General features: G+C 36.6%; 1 protein-coding gene across 2 annotated transcripts in view; it reads right to left on the reverse strand.

Annotated features, from left to right (window-relative positions):
* The window catches only part of LUT2 (Lycopene beta/epsilon cyclase protein), a 39,470-nt gene extending 26,184 nt beyond the window's left edge, over window positions 1-13,286 (reverse strand). The window contains exons 1-5 of one of the 2 annotated variants that reach the window (XM_077391802.1): window positions 12,814-13,285; window positions 6,346-6,517; window positions 3,621-3,756; window positions 3,419-3,529; window positions 3,249-3,351 (exon numbers count right to left, since the gene is read on the reverse strand). In XM_077391802.1, coding sequence (XP_077247917.1) covers window positions 3,249-3,351; window positions 3,419-3,529; window positions 3,621-3,756; window positions 6,346-6,517; window positions 12,814-13,107 — 816 coding nt within the window. In that variant the 5' untranslated portion in view covers window positions 13,108-13,285. Of the gene's footprint in view, window positions 1-3,248; window positions 3,352-3,418; window positions 3,530-3,620; window positions 3,757-6,345; window positions 6,518-12,813 lie in introns of both variants that reach the window. The other variant, XM_077391803.1, reaches the window with a different exon arrangement.
* Between the last annotated feature and the right edge of the window lie 7,612 nt (window positions 13,287-20,898).

Below are 20,898 nucleotides of genomic sequence, written 5' to 3' on the forward strand. Positions count from 1 at the left end.
TGCAAAAGGAATTCTCAACTAAGGATTTGGGTCAGCTCAGGTATTTCTTGGGGATAGAGGTTGCTCGTTCCTCTAGAGGCTTGTTCCTATCACAGAGAAAGTATGTCTTGGACTTGCTAAAAGAAACAGGCAATCTTGGAGTTAAACCAGCTTCTGCACCCATGGATCCTAATGTGAAACTCGTTCCAGAAGAAGGAGAGTTGTTGGAGGATCCTGGCAGGTATCGCAGGCTTATCGGTAAACTTATATATCTCACGGTTACTCGGCCAGATATTTCATATGCTGTTGGAGTTGTCAGTTAGTATATGAGCTCTCCACGTACTTCTCACTGGGCTGCGGTGACACAGATTCTTAAGTATTTGAAAGGGGCTCCAGGGAAAGGATTGATATTCAAAAGACATGGCCATATGAAAGTTGAAGGCTTCTCTGATTCAGATTGGGCTGGATCCCCAGCAGATAGACGGTCCACCACTGGGTATTGTACATTTGTAGGTGGCAATCTTGTTTCATGGAAGAATAAGAAGCAGGATGTTATAGCTAAGTTCAGTGCAGAGGCTGAATACAGGGCAATGGCACAGACAAGCACGAAACTTATTTGGCTACGTTCACTTGTTTCTGAAATTGGCTTCATTTCATCTTCTCCTTCGCAGCTTTATTGCGACAACAAAGCTGCAATATACATTGCCAACAATCCAGTCTTCCATAAGCGCACCAAGCATATTGAAGTGGATTGTCATTTTATCCGTCAAAGAATCCAGAAAAGAGAGATTTGCACTATGTTGACTCGGTCAGGGGACCAATTAGCTGATATGTTTACAAAGTCCTTAAATAAGCCAAAATTGAATGATATATGTAACAAGCTAGGAATGTATGATATCTACATTCCAGCTTGAGGGGGAGTGTTTGAATAAGTAACTTGCCTAAGGGCATTTAGGACTTTGTACATTCCTTTATGTTTTAGTATAAAGATATGAGTCGGGGGGAGATAACCCTAACTCATATATTTTCTCTGTCTAAACTTTCGTCTAACATCCTATTTAATGGAGACTCCATTAACTTCTCTAGATGTTCGAGGTTGTTAGACCATTGTGCGGGGTGTTGTTACTTATGTGATGGTTTTTGAGTGTGTATGTGTGCTTATTCTAGCATTTCTTGAAGTTCCATCTTAAATGTCCATAATTTTCATGTGTCAATATGTTTTTGTAATTTAATAGGATTTCCATCGAAATTTTCATATGAAACCGACACGTTTCCATTTTTGTCACTGCCTAAATGCATATCGAAACTTAAAACTTAAACCTTGCACAGAGGGCCACCTCAGGAAGCCAAAAGAATTCCATGACGCACAATAGAGTATGTGGATATTTAGATCCAGAGACACTCAATGTCATAGGATTGTAATCTACTTAATGACTGTCTATTGTCATGGAGTAGAAAAAATCAAAGGACTGTAGGCAAATCGAGTGTAGAGGCCGAACACAGATCCAAGGTCTGCAGAGCTTAAATGGTTGAGACATATCCCACAAGATTTAAGTTAGAGATTAGGATCAAATGTTATTTATTGCGAGAATAAGAGTGTCATTAAACCATCTCAGAACCTGATTTTCCATGCTAGGGCAAAGCACACAGAGATAGACTACCATTTTATACCTGAGAAAGTGGAAGATGGTGAAATTTATCATAGCTGTCTCAAGTAATGAGCAAGTAGTAGATGTACTCATAAAAGGTCTCACAGTTGATTTTCTTTTTCCCTTCGAACAATTAATTTTATTAATAAAATAAGGAAGAGTGGATAATGTAGCCATTAGCCGGCGATTGCGGAGCGTCTTGATTCCTAATGATTTGGAGAGTGTTCAACACACTAGAAGTTGTAGATGCACTATGGGCCATAGTAGATGGCTTCCCATTTAGACCCCAACATTTCTCCTTGGTATGATTGGTCCTTCCACAAAAAATGCATACTCTCTTCAATAGATTCGCCTCTTCCACTATCTCCATCACTATTGGTACCACTCATCTCATCCCTTTGAATCAGAACCATTATGTCTCCTTCTTCTACCTCTACCAACCGACTACTTGCTGATCTATCCATCATAGGATGGGTGATCTGAATCACAAGCTTTCCATGCTCATCCCGCTGTAGTGAGGCACACATTACCATTCAACATTGGACTGATTTCCCAATATGTAAGCTCTTATATATTAGAATTCCATATCCAAACCAGACAACTTGAATATTTGTTTTGTTTTCTTTCTCTTTTTAATTGTTCAGCATCCAAAAGACAGCATGAGTATCCTCAAAAGATGCCAATACGTTCCAGCGGCCAATCTGCTGAGTGTAATACTCCTATAGCGATCTATCACTCTGGCATTATTGAGCAAATACAAAGTGTACGATGCAGGCCAATGTAGTTTATCAAACAATTATGGTGTGATTAGGAGATCTGTATACGAAAATGTATGAATTCATGGTTACATGACTAGTTAAACTGGTCTCCTTAAGTGCTTCTGTTAACTTTTCGCTCATACTTATAAGCACCAAAAGTTAATACACTATAACTTGGTATATGTGAGCCAATTCTTGTTTATACTTTGTTGTAAGGCACTATATTATTCGAAGACATTCTATACTTGTGTCTTAAGTGTCTTATAGGTCAGAATGTTAACCTTTCTACTCTGTTCTGGATAGAGAAGTCCATAAATAGAACAAGGAAAAGCCTTTTACCCAGAAAAACATGCCTGATTGGTTATGGTTTTTTCTTTTCCTTCTTTGGGACCTTATCATTTAATTATCAACACATTGTTTCCCTTAAACAGTTTATAACTTTGATAGGAAAAAACAAATAAAAGAATTGGATTAAAAGAAGCAAGAAGAATGATTACACTGGTTTGTTCTTTTACACCTTAAAATTTTTTATATGTTTTCTTTTCACCACTTAACCTACAAGGATGCTTATTTCAAGGCTTGAGAGAAGCATGGATCTCCCTCATTTTTTTTCTAGATAGTAGTTACTACAAACTTGAAGTTGTTATTAGAGTGATGAATAATGACACTCGTTGGGGATCCAGTTTTCCAGTGCTTTGCTTTTTATACATTTACTCTTACATCAATGTGAAACTACAAATAATAACTCTCACAAAACATAAACATATTTAACGACAATAGAAAATAATTTTTATTTTAATAAAGACAAAATATTGCACGGAAGATACGAAAAATAAAAAAAAAAAATTAATGAGTGTCCCACCTCAACCTCCACGCCATAAGCAGTCTGCACAGAAACTTGAGGACCACCTACTTCATACTGCAAGAGTTTCCCTGAAGCTGCACCAGATGCAACGATAGCAAGCCTGTAATAAAAGTGGCAAGATATTAGCAATAAAATTTTGTGTTGAAATCTAAAGTAAACTATTTTACCTGCAAGGAACCATAATGTCATTTTCACAAGCAACAAAACTATGTCCATCACTTGCTTCAATAATCTTTTCCACTTTCGAATTAAGGTATACAACACCAGACTTGAAACATCTGGAGGAAATTACCACGTATTATCAGATCTCTCCTTCATTTTTAAACTTAAAAGGGTGCAGAATATTTTCGGACAAATGACTCAACGTACCTTTCCAACAGCTCTTCATGTAGCAAATGTCGACTAACTCGACCATAAGCACGGCCAATTAAAATTGGATCATCGCTATCAAGATATACAATTGTATCCTGCCAAACGTGCTCTATACAACGTCCAAGACCCAGATCTGTAAGAGAAACAAGTATCTTTAGCTAAAATTTAGAGCCAATTTGAGATGAGAATTTGAGAATTTGAAAATTGGATAAAAAAATTACACTTTCATTTATAATTGAAAGTCTATAGCCATCACAAATGTTAACCAATTCTATGGGAATGACACATGGAAGTAATGGTGGGAAAAAGGTCATACAACCAAGACCTTCCTAGCTTTCATCGTACGCCCATGGACAAGTTTGGCCAATCATGACAACGATACAACAGGAGGACGTTTTACAAAATAAAAAACAACTAAAGGCATATAAGAAACTATACTTGGTCAAGTACATTACGAAGCAGAACTTAAGAAATACCAATCAATGACAAAATACTGCCTAAACGGAGCAATGGCCTCCTCAGCATCATGTGCTCAAAAAAATGCATGGACAAGACACTAAACGCAGCTCCAATGATGAAGACATACATCGTAGTCACAGTGCCTGACGGAATCCATGAGTGAGAGTGGTGGAGCCGCGAAGAAGAGAAAGTAATAGCAACGTAAGATTCTAGTGCATTAGGGCACTAGGGTTAGGGTTGGGGTTAGGGTCAGGGTTATGGTGAGGAGGGTTGGGTAAAGGGGGGGGTTTGGGATGGCCGAGAGGGGCGAGAGAGGGAGGGAAGCCAAAAGGGGGCAAGAGAGGGAGCAGGGGCCGAGAGGGGGGTATGGAGAGGCGAGAGAGAGGGTGGGCGTGGGGTGGGGGGCCGTGGAGGAGGAGAGGGTGAGGCTTAGGGCATGGGAGGGTGGCAGCGTCGAGGAGGATAAGACTGGAGGTCTTCAAAGGAGGTCCCTAGGGAACGCTAGCCGTCTGATACCACGTTGAGAGAAATGAATGACTTGGGAGGATCTCCCCCTCAATCGTATATTTATACTAAAGAGGCATGAGTACAAAGTCTATTATGCCCTTAGGCATAGTACATACTCTAACACGTATAAAATTCCTTTTTCTAGGGGATGATTTGAGATAACTTGATATCCTATCAACAAGATCATGAAGTGGAACACGAGAAGAATGCAATAATGGACTAACCACACTTATTGCATAGGCTCTATCTAGTCAGAAATCATGGAAAATCACCCGGGTTGTGATGTACATACTTTGATAGGCTTCATATTTTTTCTCTTGCTTGATTCACATGTGATATGATGTACACAGCCTCTAGTGAATGAAGAGTCTTTCCTTACGACTTGAAGCCTTCATAGCTCAAGATCAATGCTTAGTCATGTTAAGAATTCAAAGATCCTTCTACTTGGTTAAGTTTTGCCATTTCTCTATTTTGGTGATAAGAAAACCATAATATTACTCAACGAACATCTCCTGGAGCAAGGTTTACTAGGTCTTGGTGCAGCTGCACTGGAAATATGATGCTTATGGGAGTATGAGATATAATATCTTACACCTTTTGTTGTATGGAACATTATACCCCTGCTGATTTTAATATGCACCAGATGGACATCATGGCAGATTGTGACAAGTCAAGATATTTTGACCAAACCAATATAACAATCGCGATATGAACTCCAGCATGATGCATAGGCAAAAAATATCATAACTATTTCGTAAGTGATCTACACAAACCAAACGCCATGCAGCTCAGATTTGAACGGCATGGTGTGTTGTACAGCGGATGGGGTCGGCCGTACAGCATGGAGAGAGAGAGCGGTTTTGTCTTTTCCAGTCCAAGTGATTGCCTCTGGGCTTCTTGATGTTGATTGAAGGAGAAAAAGACTAGATCTCAGATCCCTTGGATCTAATCCCGCTCTAATACTATGCAGTAACTGATGAAGATGGAGAAGGATGATGAAGAAAGAATGAAAGGAGTGAAGTTCTTTGTGGAATTGGGTGTGGTTCCCTTGTGGATTACATCAATGCCCTTTTGAATTAAGTGACATAAATAAGTGAAAAAACTCATAAAACATAAGTGACAATAAAACAAAACATGAAACTAATATGTCTTTAAATAGTATAAAACACAAGGTGATAGTGAAAATCAACAATCATGATGTGCCAAAAAACGATATAGTTCACTTACAATTCAAAGGATATGTAATGGGAAAACTATAATAACAGGATTTCAACTAGTGTACTCTATAAAGAGAAGGAAATCCCTCGACTCGTTCTTCACAATGCCATGCACAAAAACTCATTCTACTCAACTCAACTCAACAAAGCCTTTGTCCCAAACTAGTTGGGGTAGGCAAAATGATCCTTTAGAAAAATTTCACGAAGAAGATGAAAGGAATCTACCCGGCTCAAATTGACTAAGTCTAATCCTGGCCCTAGTAGTTGCACAAAAACTCATTATGGTAAACAATAAATACAAGAGAGATCCCATTATGGCAGACAATAAATATAAGAGAGCAGCATACTCCTGTTATGTGATAATCTACAATAGTAAGAGAATTAATCAGTTTAGAGCAACTAATAACTAGAATATCCTCTATAACTTGAAAGATAGATCCTCAATATTTCCAAAATATAACTCCAAAGGTAAAGAAACTGTAAAATAAATTCAAAGAACTTAAAATCTGAAAGTTTTTTCCAATATGAGTGATTAATACCTTTAAATTCATCCTCCCATACACCATAATTATTTGTAAAAGGAAGATCAGGCCCAATAAGGCCAACACTTAAGCCTTCTTTAGCCGATTCTGCTGCTAGAGAGAGACCAGCGGGACCGCACCCAATCACTACCAAGTCTAATAGAGAATCCCCCATGGATATGGGTGGCAGCTGCAAGATACACCAATTGAATAGGGTCTTCATGGCCAAGAAACAAGAATTAAAAAGTAGAGACATGAAAACAGTATAAATAATAGTAAATTTGAATGCAATGAAAGGAGACAATAATGTTTGATGGAAATAATTAATGCTTAATGTCTTACATATTCAAGAAATTAAGATTCGTTGAGCCAATAAAACAATTAAGAACTGTAAATTATATGGCATTGCAGACTATGTCCCAACAGACATTAAAAAGAGTTTTGACAGTATAAAGGGTACTTTCTTTCAAGCAATCAAGAATTGCAACTAATACGGCATTGCAGATTATGTCCCAACAGACAATAAAAGAGTATGAAGGGTACTTTTTTAACTCTAGAACTTAGCTGGGTGCTCGGGCCGAACCTTTAGATTTTATTAATAAAAGCATAAAGATTACACGAGGAGGACATAGCCCACACAAATCAATCTGATAATTGAAAAAAAGACAACATAGCCAAAGAGAGGAAAAAATTCAACCTCTGATATTAACATAAGAACAATGCCACAAATCATTTCTTGCTAAAATTGTAGATACCTATGGAGTCACATTTAGCATGGTCTCTAGACAAAGTAGAGAGGTCCCTTAGTCTCCAGATGTGAGAGTTGGCCACATTGATGCGGGCTTCATTTGCAAGGGAGTCTGCCACTCTACTACCCTCCATATATTGATGAGACATGTTTGGTTTAACTCATTAATTAGTTATGGCATCTCATATCAGAGTAATGCACTGACCGTGGAGCATTGTTGTTACGGTCGATGATACTAATGAGAAACTAACCATCCGATTCAATCCATGTACGTTTCCAGTTGAAAGCTTTGCTAAATAACAAGCTATCCAAAAGCACCCTTGTCTCGGCTGGATGTTAGTAGTGATAACATAATGAGCATGTTTATCTTCAAAAACGCCACCCCCTCTAGAGAAGCAAGGATTTCCTTTTGCCGCTCCATATATATTGTGTTTTAGCACCGTATGAACCGGCCTTTTCCAAAGGACCCAAATAACTTTCTTTATCGTTAATTTGCTTGGATAAACTCCAATTTGTCTCAAGGCAATAATTTCCACAAATCTCACCTCATCAGTAGTTGTATAAATAACTGCCAGTTCTCTAACAGAATTGCAGATATTTTGAATTATCAACCTAACAGAGTTAGTCGAGCACCATCCTTATCTGACAACACTCTTTCCACAGCTCCCAAATGATAATCAAAGGAATAATTTTATAGTAAAATTATAGCAAGAGTTATTACATTTAGAAGCAGAAAACCAATGAAACACTCGGCTTTGGATAGACTGAAAATGAATCATAGGCACCTCTAGCGCCCCGGAAAAGTAAAACAACACCTGTTTAGCTAGGTCTCCATCAATAAATAAATGATTGACCGATTCGGAATTTCTTTAATGGAAGCAGTTGCACATGGAGGCAATGTGAATAAACTTCCCTTTAATGCTTAAATCCACAGGAACCTCATTTTTAAAAAATGACACAAAACATCCAATTTTAGGAGGAATATTTTGCAATATAAATATGCCCCGTCGCTATTTTCCTCGTGCTGTCTAACTTTATTTCACGCTGATTTCACTAATAATATAACCAGAATTCGTACCATACCATATCAGTCTATCCTTCCTCCCCAATAATTTAATATTGGAGGCCATGATGCTCTGAATGATATCAGTTGGTAGGTGATTATCAATATTATGAATGTTGCACTCACGACGTTTAGTAAGGACAACCTCAATCATAATATTTGTAATACCCCAAAATGCCCCTAAGCATTTTCGTCCCCCACTCTTATTAGAGGGTGTTTTTGTCCTTACAGTTTAAATAGTGGTTAGGAATTCTTAATGGGGCTATAAATATCGCTATTGGGTATTTGTGCAGGGATTAACCCTAACCAAACGTGCATAGGCCCCAAGATCCATGTTCTTTGAGGGTTATTGGTCCTTAGAAACCCTAAAAAGATAATTTTTGTGCGTGTGGATGATGTATTGAGGGTGTTTTCTTGTCTTTGGCAGTGTTCCATGGTAAATATTAGGTACCTTGGGGTCTATCTTGTTCTTGAATCCCCATCAGACCCAAGATCACCTTGTTCGAACCTTTGAAATATGATTTGTCTTTGATTTTGACCAAGAATTTGATTTTCATTCCAATCCCTGTCCGGCAAGTTTCCAGCATCCGGATCGGGTTTGATGGGTTCCTTTTTGTCATAAGGAATCCAACAAATCCAACCACGGACGGATCGGAGGTGTAGAGATCAAGTTTGGACCTGCCAAAGTTATAAAAACTCAGAAAAGTGGAGTCTGGATACTGGATAGTGAGTGGACTATCCATCACTCTGAACCTTAGAGTGCATACTGGATAGTCGACTAAGCAGTGTACAAAAACACTCTTTTGGCCCGTTTGATTCCGAAACTTTAACTTGTTAATTGGGTTGCACCGTTTGTGTCTCTATTTATTAAATGGCATGATTTATGACATAAGATGACAAATCTTGAGTCCGGAAAACCTTCAGAACAAACTTCAAGGTACGTGATAATTGATCCATTTAGTGCTTTGATTCATAATCGTTTTTTACCCTCAACGATCCAATTTTGAAATATGATACACTCCTCTTAGAACTTTGTGAATATTGGACCCCAACTACATTGGTTTAGCATGACTTATTCTACAAATTGTCATCGTTGTGTACTGCCATATGGACTTTCGATTTTGAGCACCCTTGAGTGGTATGAGACAAATGAACCTCTTGCTTACTGTTTTTCTTGAGCCGTATTTAGTACTTTGAATCTGATTAGCTCTCGTTGGGTATTGTTTGAAATTGATTCTTTTGTCATACATGTTACACTTCTGATTCATGTGAATCTTATGAACTGTGAACACTTGTGTGAGGCTTCGACTACTATGAACTTAGAACCACCCTCGTCAGTGGGGTTGCAAGGCTTTGGACTATATGAACATAAGAACTTAGATCCATCCAATGGAGGACATACGTTGGCCCTGTCGACAGGTGTATGAATAAGAACCAAGAACTAGTTCCGACATCGCGGACAGTCGGTGTAAAATAACTTGTCACTAAAACCGTGCTATATTGTGCTATATATATAATATCATTCTATATGACTAAGCCAATGACCTGGAAGTGTATATGAATTAAGAACTCCAATCCCCTTTGACTAAGAACTTCATTTCCCTCGAATAAGAACTTTGATTCCCTTTGAATGAGAACTTCGAACCTTTGATCCCTATGTATGAGAACTTTGAACCTTTGATCCCTATGTATAAGAACTTCGAACCTTTGATCCCCATGTATAAGAAATGCGACCCTTTGATCCCTTTGTATAAGAATTTCGAACATGTGATCCCTCTGTATAAGAACTTTGTACCATTGACCCTTTGTGTATAAGAACTTTGTACCATTGACCCTTTGTGTATAAGAACTCCGACCTTTGAACCTTTTTGTACAAGAACTCCGACCTTTGATCCTTTGTGTGTAAGAACTCTGAACTTTGACCCTTTGTATAAGAACTTTGTCTATTTGACCCTTGGGTATAGAAACCCTGTCCTTTGACCCCCATCGTATAAGAATTTTGTTCCTTCAATCCTTTGTATGTCTTCTCTTTTGAACATCGACCTTTTAGAATTTGTTTTGCATACCTTCAACCACTCACCGTTTGGATGTGATCCCTTCGGCTTCTGCGCTTTTTCAGGTTACTAAAAACATATGTAAATCTTTGAAATTTTGGTTCCTTCGATCCTTTGTATGTCTTCTCTTTTGAACATCGACCTTTTAGAAGTTGTTTTGCATACCTTCAACCACTCACTGTTTGGATGTGATCCCTTCGGCTTCTGCGCTTTATCAGATTACTAAGAACATATGTAAATCTTTGGAATTTTCGCTTACCATACTTTGGTTTATGTATCATTCTTTTGATTCATTTCAGCATGCTAACCTCAACTGAATTGATTCATTATCATGTGTTTGAGCTTCGACTGATTGTGGATTAACAGTTTTCAGACATTGATCCTTGCGGAATTGACAAAGGAGCTGAGGCCTAGATTCCGCCATGATCACGTTTTAGTTGATTTCTCATTTACTTTACTTTTGGGCAGATGTAATAAACTATGTTAATTATTTTCATTTATGGGTAGATGGGAGTGCGAGAGTTTGACTCACTGATTTATGTAAGGCTTTGCCATGGATGGTTCTGACAGTGCTTTGCTAGCCTTGTATATTTGCGGAGTTCACTTTGCAGGTGCACAATGCTGTTATGCCCTTAGCCGTGTCTACGGTTTGGGGATGACAGTATTATAATTAATATCTTTCGTGTTAGATGGCAACTCAAAATGTGGTTTATTAACAAGCCCCTTATCCGTATAAAACCTTATGTTCCCTTGCCCACCAACCACTTGCTCTCTTCTATCCAAGAGTTTTCCACATTCCAAATATCTTTCCATTTCCTAGAGGAAGTAGGCCTTCTTATAACTCTATTAATATCAACATTGTTAGCATACTTAGAATGCACAAAAAAAGCACTCCAAAGAGTCGAGTGCTCTTGAAGCTTATGCATACCTTTCATACAGAAGGTCGTGCAACAATCATTCAATCATTTAATGTTCAGCTCACCTTCATTGTTAGTTTTACACAACTCAGACAATTCTAACCAATGCCACTTTTGCCATAATAAGAATTGCCCCACGAAAAATTAGTAGAAAAAAAAACTTCCAATTCTGTTAAGAACAGATTTATTGGGGCTCATAAAATGTATATCGGCATGCTAGATATATATGATTCAACAATGTAAGTTTCCCTCCATATGATAGGAATTTTCCTTTCCATCATTCAATTCTCCCACTAATTTTCTCAATCAGGGGTTCAAAAAACTCAATCTCAAGTCTTCCTTTATATAATGGAACATCGAGGTATGTAATGGGAACCTTCTTATATTCTAACCTGTGACCTCATTGAATATTCGTTTCCTGGCCAAATGCATCTTGTCATGACAAGTAAAACAACTTTTAATTTTATTGATTTTTTTTTGCCCATAAGCCATTTCATATTTGGAAAGAAATCTCATAATATGAACCAAGAAAGATATCATTCCATTCCCAAAGATACTTGTAACATCTGCAAACAAACAATGTGTTATTGTGATACAACCCCTATGAAAGTACTTAGCCTTCCCACTAATTTTCTCAATCAGGGGTTCAAAAAACTCAATCTCAAGTCTTTCTTTATATAATGGAACATCGAGGTATGTAATGGGAACCTTCCTATAAGAAAAACCTGTGGCCTCATTGAATATTCGTTTCCTGTCGAAATGCATCTTGTCATGACAAGTAAAACAACTTTTAATTTTATTGATTTTTTTTTCCCATAATCCATTTCATATTTGGATAGAAATCTCATAATATGAACCAAGAAAGATATCATTCCATTCGCAAAGATACTTGTATCATCCGCAAACAAACAATGTGTTATTGTGATACAACCCCTATGAAAGTACTTAGCCTTCCCCTCAAGAAATAGATTTTGGTGGCCTCTGGTTAGAATTTCCTCAGCAAGATGAAAAGATACGGAGACAGTGAGTCACCTTGGCATAATCCACTGGACAATTTGAAGTATCCTTTAGGCTCCCCATTTATTAAAATTGAGAACCAGCAGCCATTCACTGCTGGTTTTCCTTTGCCAAAACCATTATGATGGGACATCCCTGACATGAAATGTGGTATAAATCTCACTAATGGAAACAATCAAAAACCCAAAATTGCCATCCTCATGGGGAATGAAGTGGGCGTTCAGCACGAAAGTATTGATTCCAAAAATCTGCACCAACACTCACTCTAAAGCAGATGGCATGTGCCTTGTATCAGAAAGTAACATTGGAAAGTCTTCTTTAATATCTGGACCAGTGAATAAGATGTACTAAATTGATAAAGTGTCTCCATTTGCAAGCTGTTTGTTTAATGAAAGTCTTCTTTAATATCTGGACTAGTGAATAAGATGAACTAAATTGATAAAGTGTCTCCATATATAAGCTGTTTGTTTCTCTAAAATGTAAGACACAAATTGTTGAAGTATAAATGATTAAATAACACCAACTCTAAAAGCTTAAGATTTTGGTGTAATTGGTTGTTTCACACTAATTCATAAGTATATTTTTACAGACTGCAAGTAAAGGAAAAATGCAAAGTAATAAAGATAAAAAAGGGGGCTAAAAATTCTCAAAAATTCTAAAAACCCAAATGGAAAATAAAGAGAATACCTTTTCCGCGATCTTGCCTTGCTTCTCCATATGCTTTCTTGCCTGAATTTGAACAAAGAGGAGCTGAGTACCCCCAGCCTTGATGTAATCTTCCTCATCCGCAAAACCATCCTTAACCGCGACACAGCTTTCTTCACTACTGCGGGCTCTCACTTTCAGATTTTGTCTTCTCCATGCCTCCCTATGCTGCTGCTTTAGCTTCTTCTTGCAAAAAACTCTCTTTCTTCTAAAAGCACTCCAATCAGAACAGGACATTGCCAAAAATACAGAGCTCCGAGCCCCTAAACACTCCATTTTTTTCACAACAACAATAACAAAGAGTGCCAGGATTTTATTTTTTTTGTTCAAGTGAGCATTTTCTCTCTATATATGGATGGGTTTGTAGAAAGGGAAAATAGAGAGAGCGAGAGAGAGAGAGAGAGAGAGGGGGGAAGACGAAGAGGAATAGATAGGGAAGGGAGAGACTCTGTTGTTTTGGGTAAAGCGTAAAGAGTATGAGAGGTTGGCGCCATCCTTAAGATATCCACGCGGCAACGTCTGATTGGATGGAGGCTATTCAAAAATCGCCTTCCCGGATATGACAAGTGTTAATGTAGTGATAAAGAAATGGGAAATTATATATTTGTCCCCTTTTTCTTTTTTTTTTTACTTGGGACAGACCCCTCTAGTTTATTTATGACTACTCTTTTATAGTAGAGAGGGCTGTCCCAAGTAAATAAAAGATAAATGTATAACATCTCTAAAGAAAAATATAATTAATTAAGGCTTCTTTATCAGTATCCTTAATTAAATATAGATTATTAGGGAAATAATATATTCGCCTTTTTCACTTCGGAAAGCCGCCAAACCGAAATGTTTCGAAACTGAAGTTGCCGAAATTACCAAATTTCGGTTGGAATTTCAGAAATTCCGGCAATTTCGTCAAAATTTTCTATAAAATATATATTTTTTATTTCTTTACAGAATTTCGGCCCGAAAAACCGCCATTTCAAGCACTTCTACCGGATTTCGGCCAAAATTTCAGTATCGGTGAGGACCGAAATTATACCTGAAACAGAAATTTAAAACCTTGTTTATGACTACTCCTTACACAAGGAGCGGCGTCCCAAGTAAAAAAGGAGGTGAATATATTAATACACTAGATGAGGCTATCCCAAGTAAAAAGGAGCGAATATATCACTTCCCTAAAGAAAAATATAATTAATTAATTCTACTATATCAGAATCCGTAATTAAATATATATTAGTAGGGAAATAATTAGGGACGGAGCCACGAATTTGCTCCAAAGGGGCAAAAAATAGTTGTTATAGAATAATAAATAAATTATTATAAAGTGAAAAAATTAAATTCGCATAAATTTTAATTCCAATTAGTTTCAATTTATAAATCATTTATGTTTATTTTTTCTACCTGCAGACAATATACACAATTATATCTGGCGCTTTTTTGTGTTTTAATCTATCATAGTTACAAAGATTAGGTTTGCGAATAAATTGGTGAGACAAATACTTTTGGAACATATTTGAAGATGTTTGAAGAATATTAAGAAAATTGTACGTATTTCTTGATAGAAAACAAGGGTTAACTGGGACACAAGACTTGGAAGAAGAGGAGGTTAACCACGATGAAGAACAATTGGGAAGTCAGCAGTATCATGGAGAAAGAAACAAAGGGAGTCAAGGAAATAGAATGAAGAGGACTCCTATGTGGATGAAGGATTACGTCCATCATTAGATTAAGAATGATCTAAGAATAATGATTAGCTGAAGGAATATTATACTAGGTTGTTATCTTTTTAGTTTTCTTGTTATTTTGTAAAAAGACTGGAAGAGCTGAATTAGTTACAATTGTGTCAGAGAATCCCTTTCTGTTAAAGCTAGCTCTATAAAGGAGCAGCACGATGACTAAAAATGGATAGAAAAGTATTATTCCTCTCTCTCTCTCTCTCTCTCTCTCTCTCTCTCTCTCTCCATTCATCATTGAGATCTGAACGTAGCTGTGAAGGGTTCATAACATTGGTGCTTTCATTGACTCTGCCTAGAATCATTCATTCCATGGTAGAAAACATGAGAACTCAATCAAAGATTGATGACCAAATTTCAATCGATTTATTAGAATGGATGTCCCCAAATTTGATGGCACGGATCCAATTGGATGGATCTTCAAGATCGAGCAATTTTTTAATTAATACACTACTCCTGAAGATCAGCGATTATCCATTACTTCTTTCCATCTAGATGGCCCTGCTCTTGCTTGGCTCCAATGGGCCAAAGCAAACAATGTTCTACATTCTTGGAAGGGTTTCCTAGACGCTATTCGCATTCGTTTTGGACCATCACTCTATGAAAACCATAACGGGGAATTGGCCAAAACTTCCAGCGAACAATATCAGCACAGATTTGAGGACCTTTCTAACAAGGTAAGTGGTTTATCAGAATCGTTTCTCACCAGTTCTTCATCTCTGGACTCAAACAAGATCTGAAACGCGAATTCTTAGTTTTACAACCTACCTCGCTCATCCAAGCAATGTTGCTAGCTCGGATCTATGAGCAGAAATACGAGGACATTCGGCACTTGTGGAAACCTAATTGGCCAAAACCTATGGGGGGGGGGGGGGTTTCTACCAACTCCGCCTAACCCTGCCATTAAAGCACTTCCAGCTCCTCCGTTTAAGCAAATTCCAATCCGTACAAGACAACTCACTAAGGAGGAAATGAAATAGAAACGGGAAAAAGGGATCTGCTATTTTTGTGATGAAAAATTTGTCCCTGGTCATGATTGTCGTCGTCGATTATATCATCTTACAGCAATGGACGATGAAATTGACCAAGTCACTGACGAAGGCATTGATGATCCTTCACTCCAACACATTGAGGAATTGCCTGAGGATAACACGGCTGAAATTAGTTTTCATGCTATGGTTGGACAACAAATCCGACTACAATTCGAGTCACCGGGGTATGTGCGACTACTTCCATTCATGTTTTAATTAACAGTGGTTCTACCCATAATTTTGTCAAAGAGAAGGTAGCCAAATAATTGAATTGGACTACCATTCCTACGACACCCTTCAAAGTACTCATTGGTAATGGTGAGTATCTTCTCTCAATAAAAAATGCATTGGTGTCAAACTCTGCTTACATTCTTATGAATTCACCTTTGATCTTCTTCTTGCTTCCTATTAAAGGAGCGGATGTAGTTTTAGGTGTTCAATGGCTAGCAGAGTTAGGTCGTATTTTGACGGATTACAAGGTCTCTACCATGGAGTTCACATGGAAAGGCAAGTCTGTCAAATTGATAGATGAACCAGATATGAACCCTTGTCCCCTTATGGCTGCTCCATTAAAGGGATCAAAATCTAATTCCATTACTTCTTGTTTCCAACTAATCTGTATTGACCCTACAGTTCCAGAATCCTCGATGATTACTAGTACTTCCATTGATATTCCGGAAGACTTACCAGTTCAAGTCTCCAAAGTTTTGCATCAGTTTGCTATCGTTTTTCAGATACCAACGGGTTTACCCCCTCCAAGGCCTATCGATCACCAGATTCATTTGACCCCTGGCTCTAACCCAGTCAATGTCAAACCTTATAGGTACCTGTATTTCCAAAAAAATGAAATTGAAAAATTGGTCCATGAAATGCTGGACGCTGGTATCATCACCCCAAGCCATAGCTCTAACTCCTCCCCTGTTCTTTTAGTCAAGAAAAAAGACAACACATGGAGATTTTGTGTTGACTATAGAGCACTAAACTCTATCACAATCAAAGACCAATTTTTTATCCCTACCATTGATGAACTCTTAGATGAGTTACATGGCACAATGATCTCTAAATTGGATTTACGCTCTAGGTACCATCATATACGAATGAGAAGGGAAGAGTGCCCAAAAACAGCTTTTCAAACCCATGAGGGCCACTATGAGTTCTTAGTCATGCCCTTTGGGCTTACAAATGCACCTTCTACCTTCCAAAATACCATGAATATGGTATTCAAGCCATTCCTTCGAAAATTTGTAATCGTATTTTTCGATGATATCCTTATATCTAGCCATACTTTGAATGATCATGTATCCCATCTCATTTCTGTTCTCGAATGCTTGCTCACTAACAAGTTATTTGTCAAGCTAAGCAAATGTAAGTTCTGTCAGCAACAAATTGAGTATCTTAACCATTTGGTTTCCGGCAATGGTGTACAACCAGATCCAGATAAAGTTCGAGCAATGCAAGTTTGGCCCCAACCTCTAAATCTGAAACAGCTACATGGGTTCCTTGGGTTGAATAGCTATTACAGAAGATTTGTTAAACACTATGCCACAATTGCCTCCCCACTCACCAGTCTTTTGAAGAAAGATGCCTTCCACTGGTCTCCTCCAGATCTAAACAGATTGAATCATAATCATACAAATAACTAAATATTCTAAACTTATCAAGTCAGAAGAATAGCCAGAGAAACCAAAAGCATTCAAACCAGGACATATATATGTACATATATATCTATGCATGTACACCCATATGTACATGCGTACATATATATATATATATATATATATATATACGATACTAATTCTTCTTATTCACATCACATATCTTTTACTTTCTTGATTTGCATAACAGGTAATCCATACTGACAAGTACCATATCACTTACACACACTCACACACGCACGCACACACACACACACACACACACACACACATATATATATATATATATATATATATATATATATATATATATATATATATATATATACACACACACACACACACACACACACACACACACACACACACACACACACACACACACATATATATATATATATATATATATATATATATATATATATTTATTTATACATACACTATATTTCACCCAATTCTTAGCAGGCATGCGTTTTATTCACTTGATTTGCATAACAAAATATGCATACGGAAAGGTATTAAATCACTTACCAAAAAATACTTTGCCTTTTCCTTTATTCTGTCTCTTTCTTCTTTTTCTTCTTGAAACTCTAAAATATTGGAGTTTTCCAAATCAATGCCTTTCTTAGGTCTTAAACATCAAGTATAAGTCATATGAGCTGATAAAATCACGATTCAAAACCCAAAGCACACTTCAAGTGTAAACTACAGTTATACTGGGTGGTGGTATATCGGCCTTGCCGGTCTACCGGGCCCACAACCATACCACGTAAACTTTAGAGGGGTCGAAGTATACTGGTAACGCCCTGAAGCAAAAATTCATATTACTTTGTTTTTACACCCTCAAAACCTCAAATCAAATGCATGAATTATCAAAACTTGTAAACATATAACTTGTAGATTATAAACAAAAGAACATTTGTTTAGTTGACAACTCCAGCCAAATCCCATCGGAAATGACTAGAAAAGTTAAGACTTCAAAATACACAAAACCTGTCTTTTATTTCAAAACTGAAAATTTACAATAATCATAACTCTTAAAATATTTTCAACTGGGCTTAGACCAAAACATAAAAGTTGTTGGGTAAAATATTTCCAAAAAATTTCATAATAACATCTCCGGCCAAATCTTGCCGGAAAAGTAGTTTTTCCGATTTGATATTTGAAATAGGGTTTCAAGTAAAACCGAAATTTAAACTCAGTGTATCTTTTTATAAACTCAAAATTGAGATAAGTCATAAAAATAAAAGTAATTATTAATATTGTTTTCAAGAATTTTTATGGTCATCACTCTGGCCAAATCTCTTCAGAAAAGTAGCTTTTCCGGTTTGATATTTGAAATAGGATTTCAAGTAAAACCAAAATCTTAAGATCAGTGTATCTTTTTTTAAACTAAAAAATGAGACAAGTCATTAACATTAAAGATATTCTACATATTATTTATATGAACATTTATGATCATTACTCTGGCCAAATCTCGCCGGAAGTGGCCCCAAAATATGAAAATCATAATTTTATGTCTTTAAAAACTGCAGTTTAGTAAAACTATTATAACTTTCTCCATTCAAAACCAAATTAGGAAATCGTTATATGTAATCATACTAGAACAAAACTATTTACAACAGACCAAAAATTAAATAACATATATTTTCTCAAAAATTTTCATTAATTTCTCTTCAATTTCTCTATTTTCTCTTCATTTTATCATAGTTAAAATGAATTAATATGGATTTATAAGCTTGCATGTGAGAGAGAGAGAGAGAGAGAGAGAGAGAGAGAGAGAGAGATGCACTTGGATTTCCAAGTGTCACCCTCCTCTCTCTCCCAGACATGCTAATGTCTAATACCTAGAATGCCCTTGACTATTACACTTTTTCATTTATTAATTACACTTGTGTCCCCTAGTGAAGTTACCAAAATATCCATCTAGCTTAATAATTAAATAAATCAATTAATAAACACTAATCTCGCTTAATTACTTAATCATTCTTATTATTCTTATTAAACTCTAATCATAATTAACCTTCCTAATCATGATTAAAGTAAATAATTACCATATTATGTTTAAAATACAAGTTAAGGGTATTTCAGTTTTACTTCTACAACCCAAGAGAGAGATAATCTATTCTAAAGAAATTTCTTTGCTTCTTAGTTCATACAAGCCTCTCCTTATTCACCCAAATCATCCAATTAGGATGATGTTAAGTTATTTACTAAGAAATATGGATAAAAATCATGTAGAATTTGCAATCAAAAGGAGATTAAAACAAAACTGGCACCTGGACGTCTTCACCATAGATTAGAAATCCTTCCTTTATAAGAATTAATAATAGAATCTTATCCCTTTTGGCGGGTCTTATTTTCAAATTAAAATAAATTAAATTTCACAAGATCCCTTCCTCTCTCTCTCTCTCTCTAAAACAAAATGGGAGGCCCCTAAAAACTAGCTGCCCAACCATCCCACTTCCTAAAATCGTATGGAAGGAAATCTCCTATAATCTCTCATATGCTAACTTCATGCCCAAACTAGATTAGTTGTTTCTTTCATTTATTTATTTATTTATTTTTATTTGTACTTTTAGAAAAAGAAGCAAAATGACAAATTCAGAGTTAATCATGAGGAAACTCCTAAAAATCTGTCTCTCACTCTAGATTAGATAGCTCTCCCAATATCCTTACTTATTTGCAAGTTGTGTGGACCGTCAATCCATTCTGATGAGAGTTTCATTCTAATGGGGAGCTCTTTCCCATATGAAATTATTTTCAAGAAAAGAGAAAAAAAAAGGGGGTGGAAATGGAGGCATTTTGTTTTAGAAAAGACACACAAGTGGGGGTTGAAAAGCTAAAAAGAGGGTGAAAAAATCATTTCCCTTTGCTCTCTCCCATTTAATTTGTTGCATTTTATTTTTTATATAGTTGAGTAACATTAAGGGAAGTGATATATCTACCTTTTTTTTTACTTGGGATTGCCCTCTCTAGTGTAAAAGAAATGAACTCCTACCTTGATCCTCTTCTCTCTCTCTCTCTCTCTCTCTCTCACACACACACACACACACACACACACAAATCATAAATGAAAGAGTAAAAGAAAAGGCAAACAACAAAAAAATGAAGAAAAGAACAAATATAAGTAGAAACGGTCATTCCTTATTACATTTTATTATATCATATTCCAATTTCAATGGTAAGCAAGGAAATGTTAATGGACAAAAACAGTGCTCCTGCTTGTCCACAACCACAATTTACATGTCCTAAAAATACTTAGGGATATTGGAGTTCTTCGTCAGGCTAGCAGCATATAAAGCATAGAAATCCAACGAAACATGTGCAGTAGCAGCCATTAAAGCATCTTTTATCGCATACTGAAAACAACAAATCCAACCATAACTCATCAATATCCTTTCACAAAATATACAAAATAAGTACAGAAACCAATACTTAAAAGTTCTTTTTAAGGTTATTTTTTTCTTGTAGTAAGGTATAGATGACAATAGAAAACTATAAGCCCAATGGTTCCCACCCTTGGCATCTCATTCTTGTTTTGATGATTCCAATCTCAAGTGATTTTGTATCACTAATAAGTTTGATTGTCTAAGTTGTAGATATCTTATTGTGCAATCAAGGAAGCTTGGATCAAGGCTTTGAAGCTAACTTGGA

Source organism: Tasmannia lanceolata, unplaced genomic scaffold (assembly GCF_043159265.1).
Source record: "Tasmannia lanceolata isolate RefF3 unplaced genomic scaffold, GAP_Taslan_0.1 ptg000012l, whole genome shotgun sequence".
NCBI classification, from domain to species: Eukaryota; Viridiplantae; Streptophyta; class Magnoliopsida; order Canellales; family Winteraceae; genus Tasmannia; species Tasmannia lanceolata.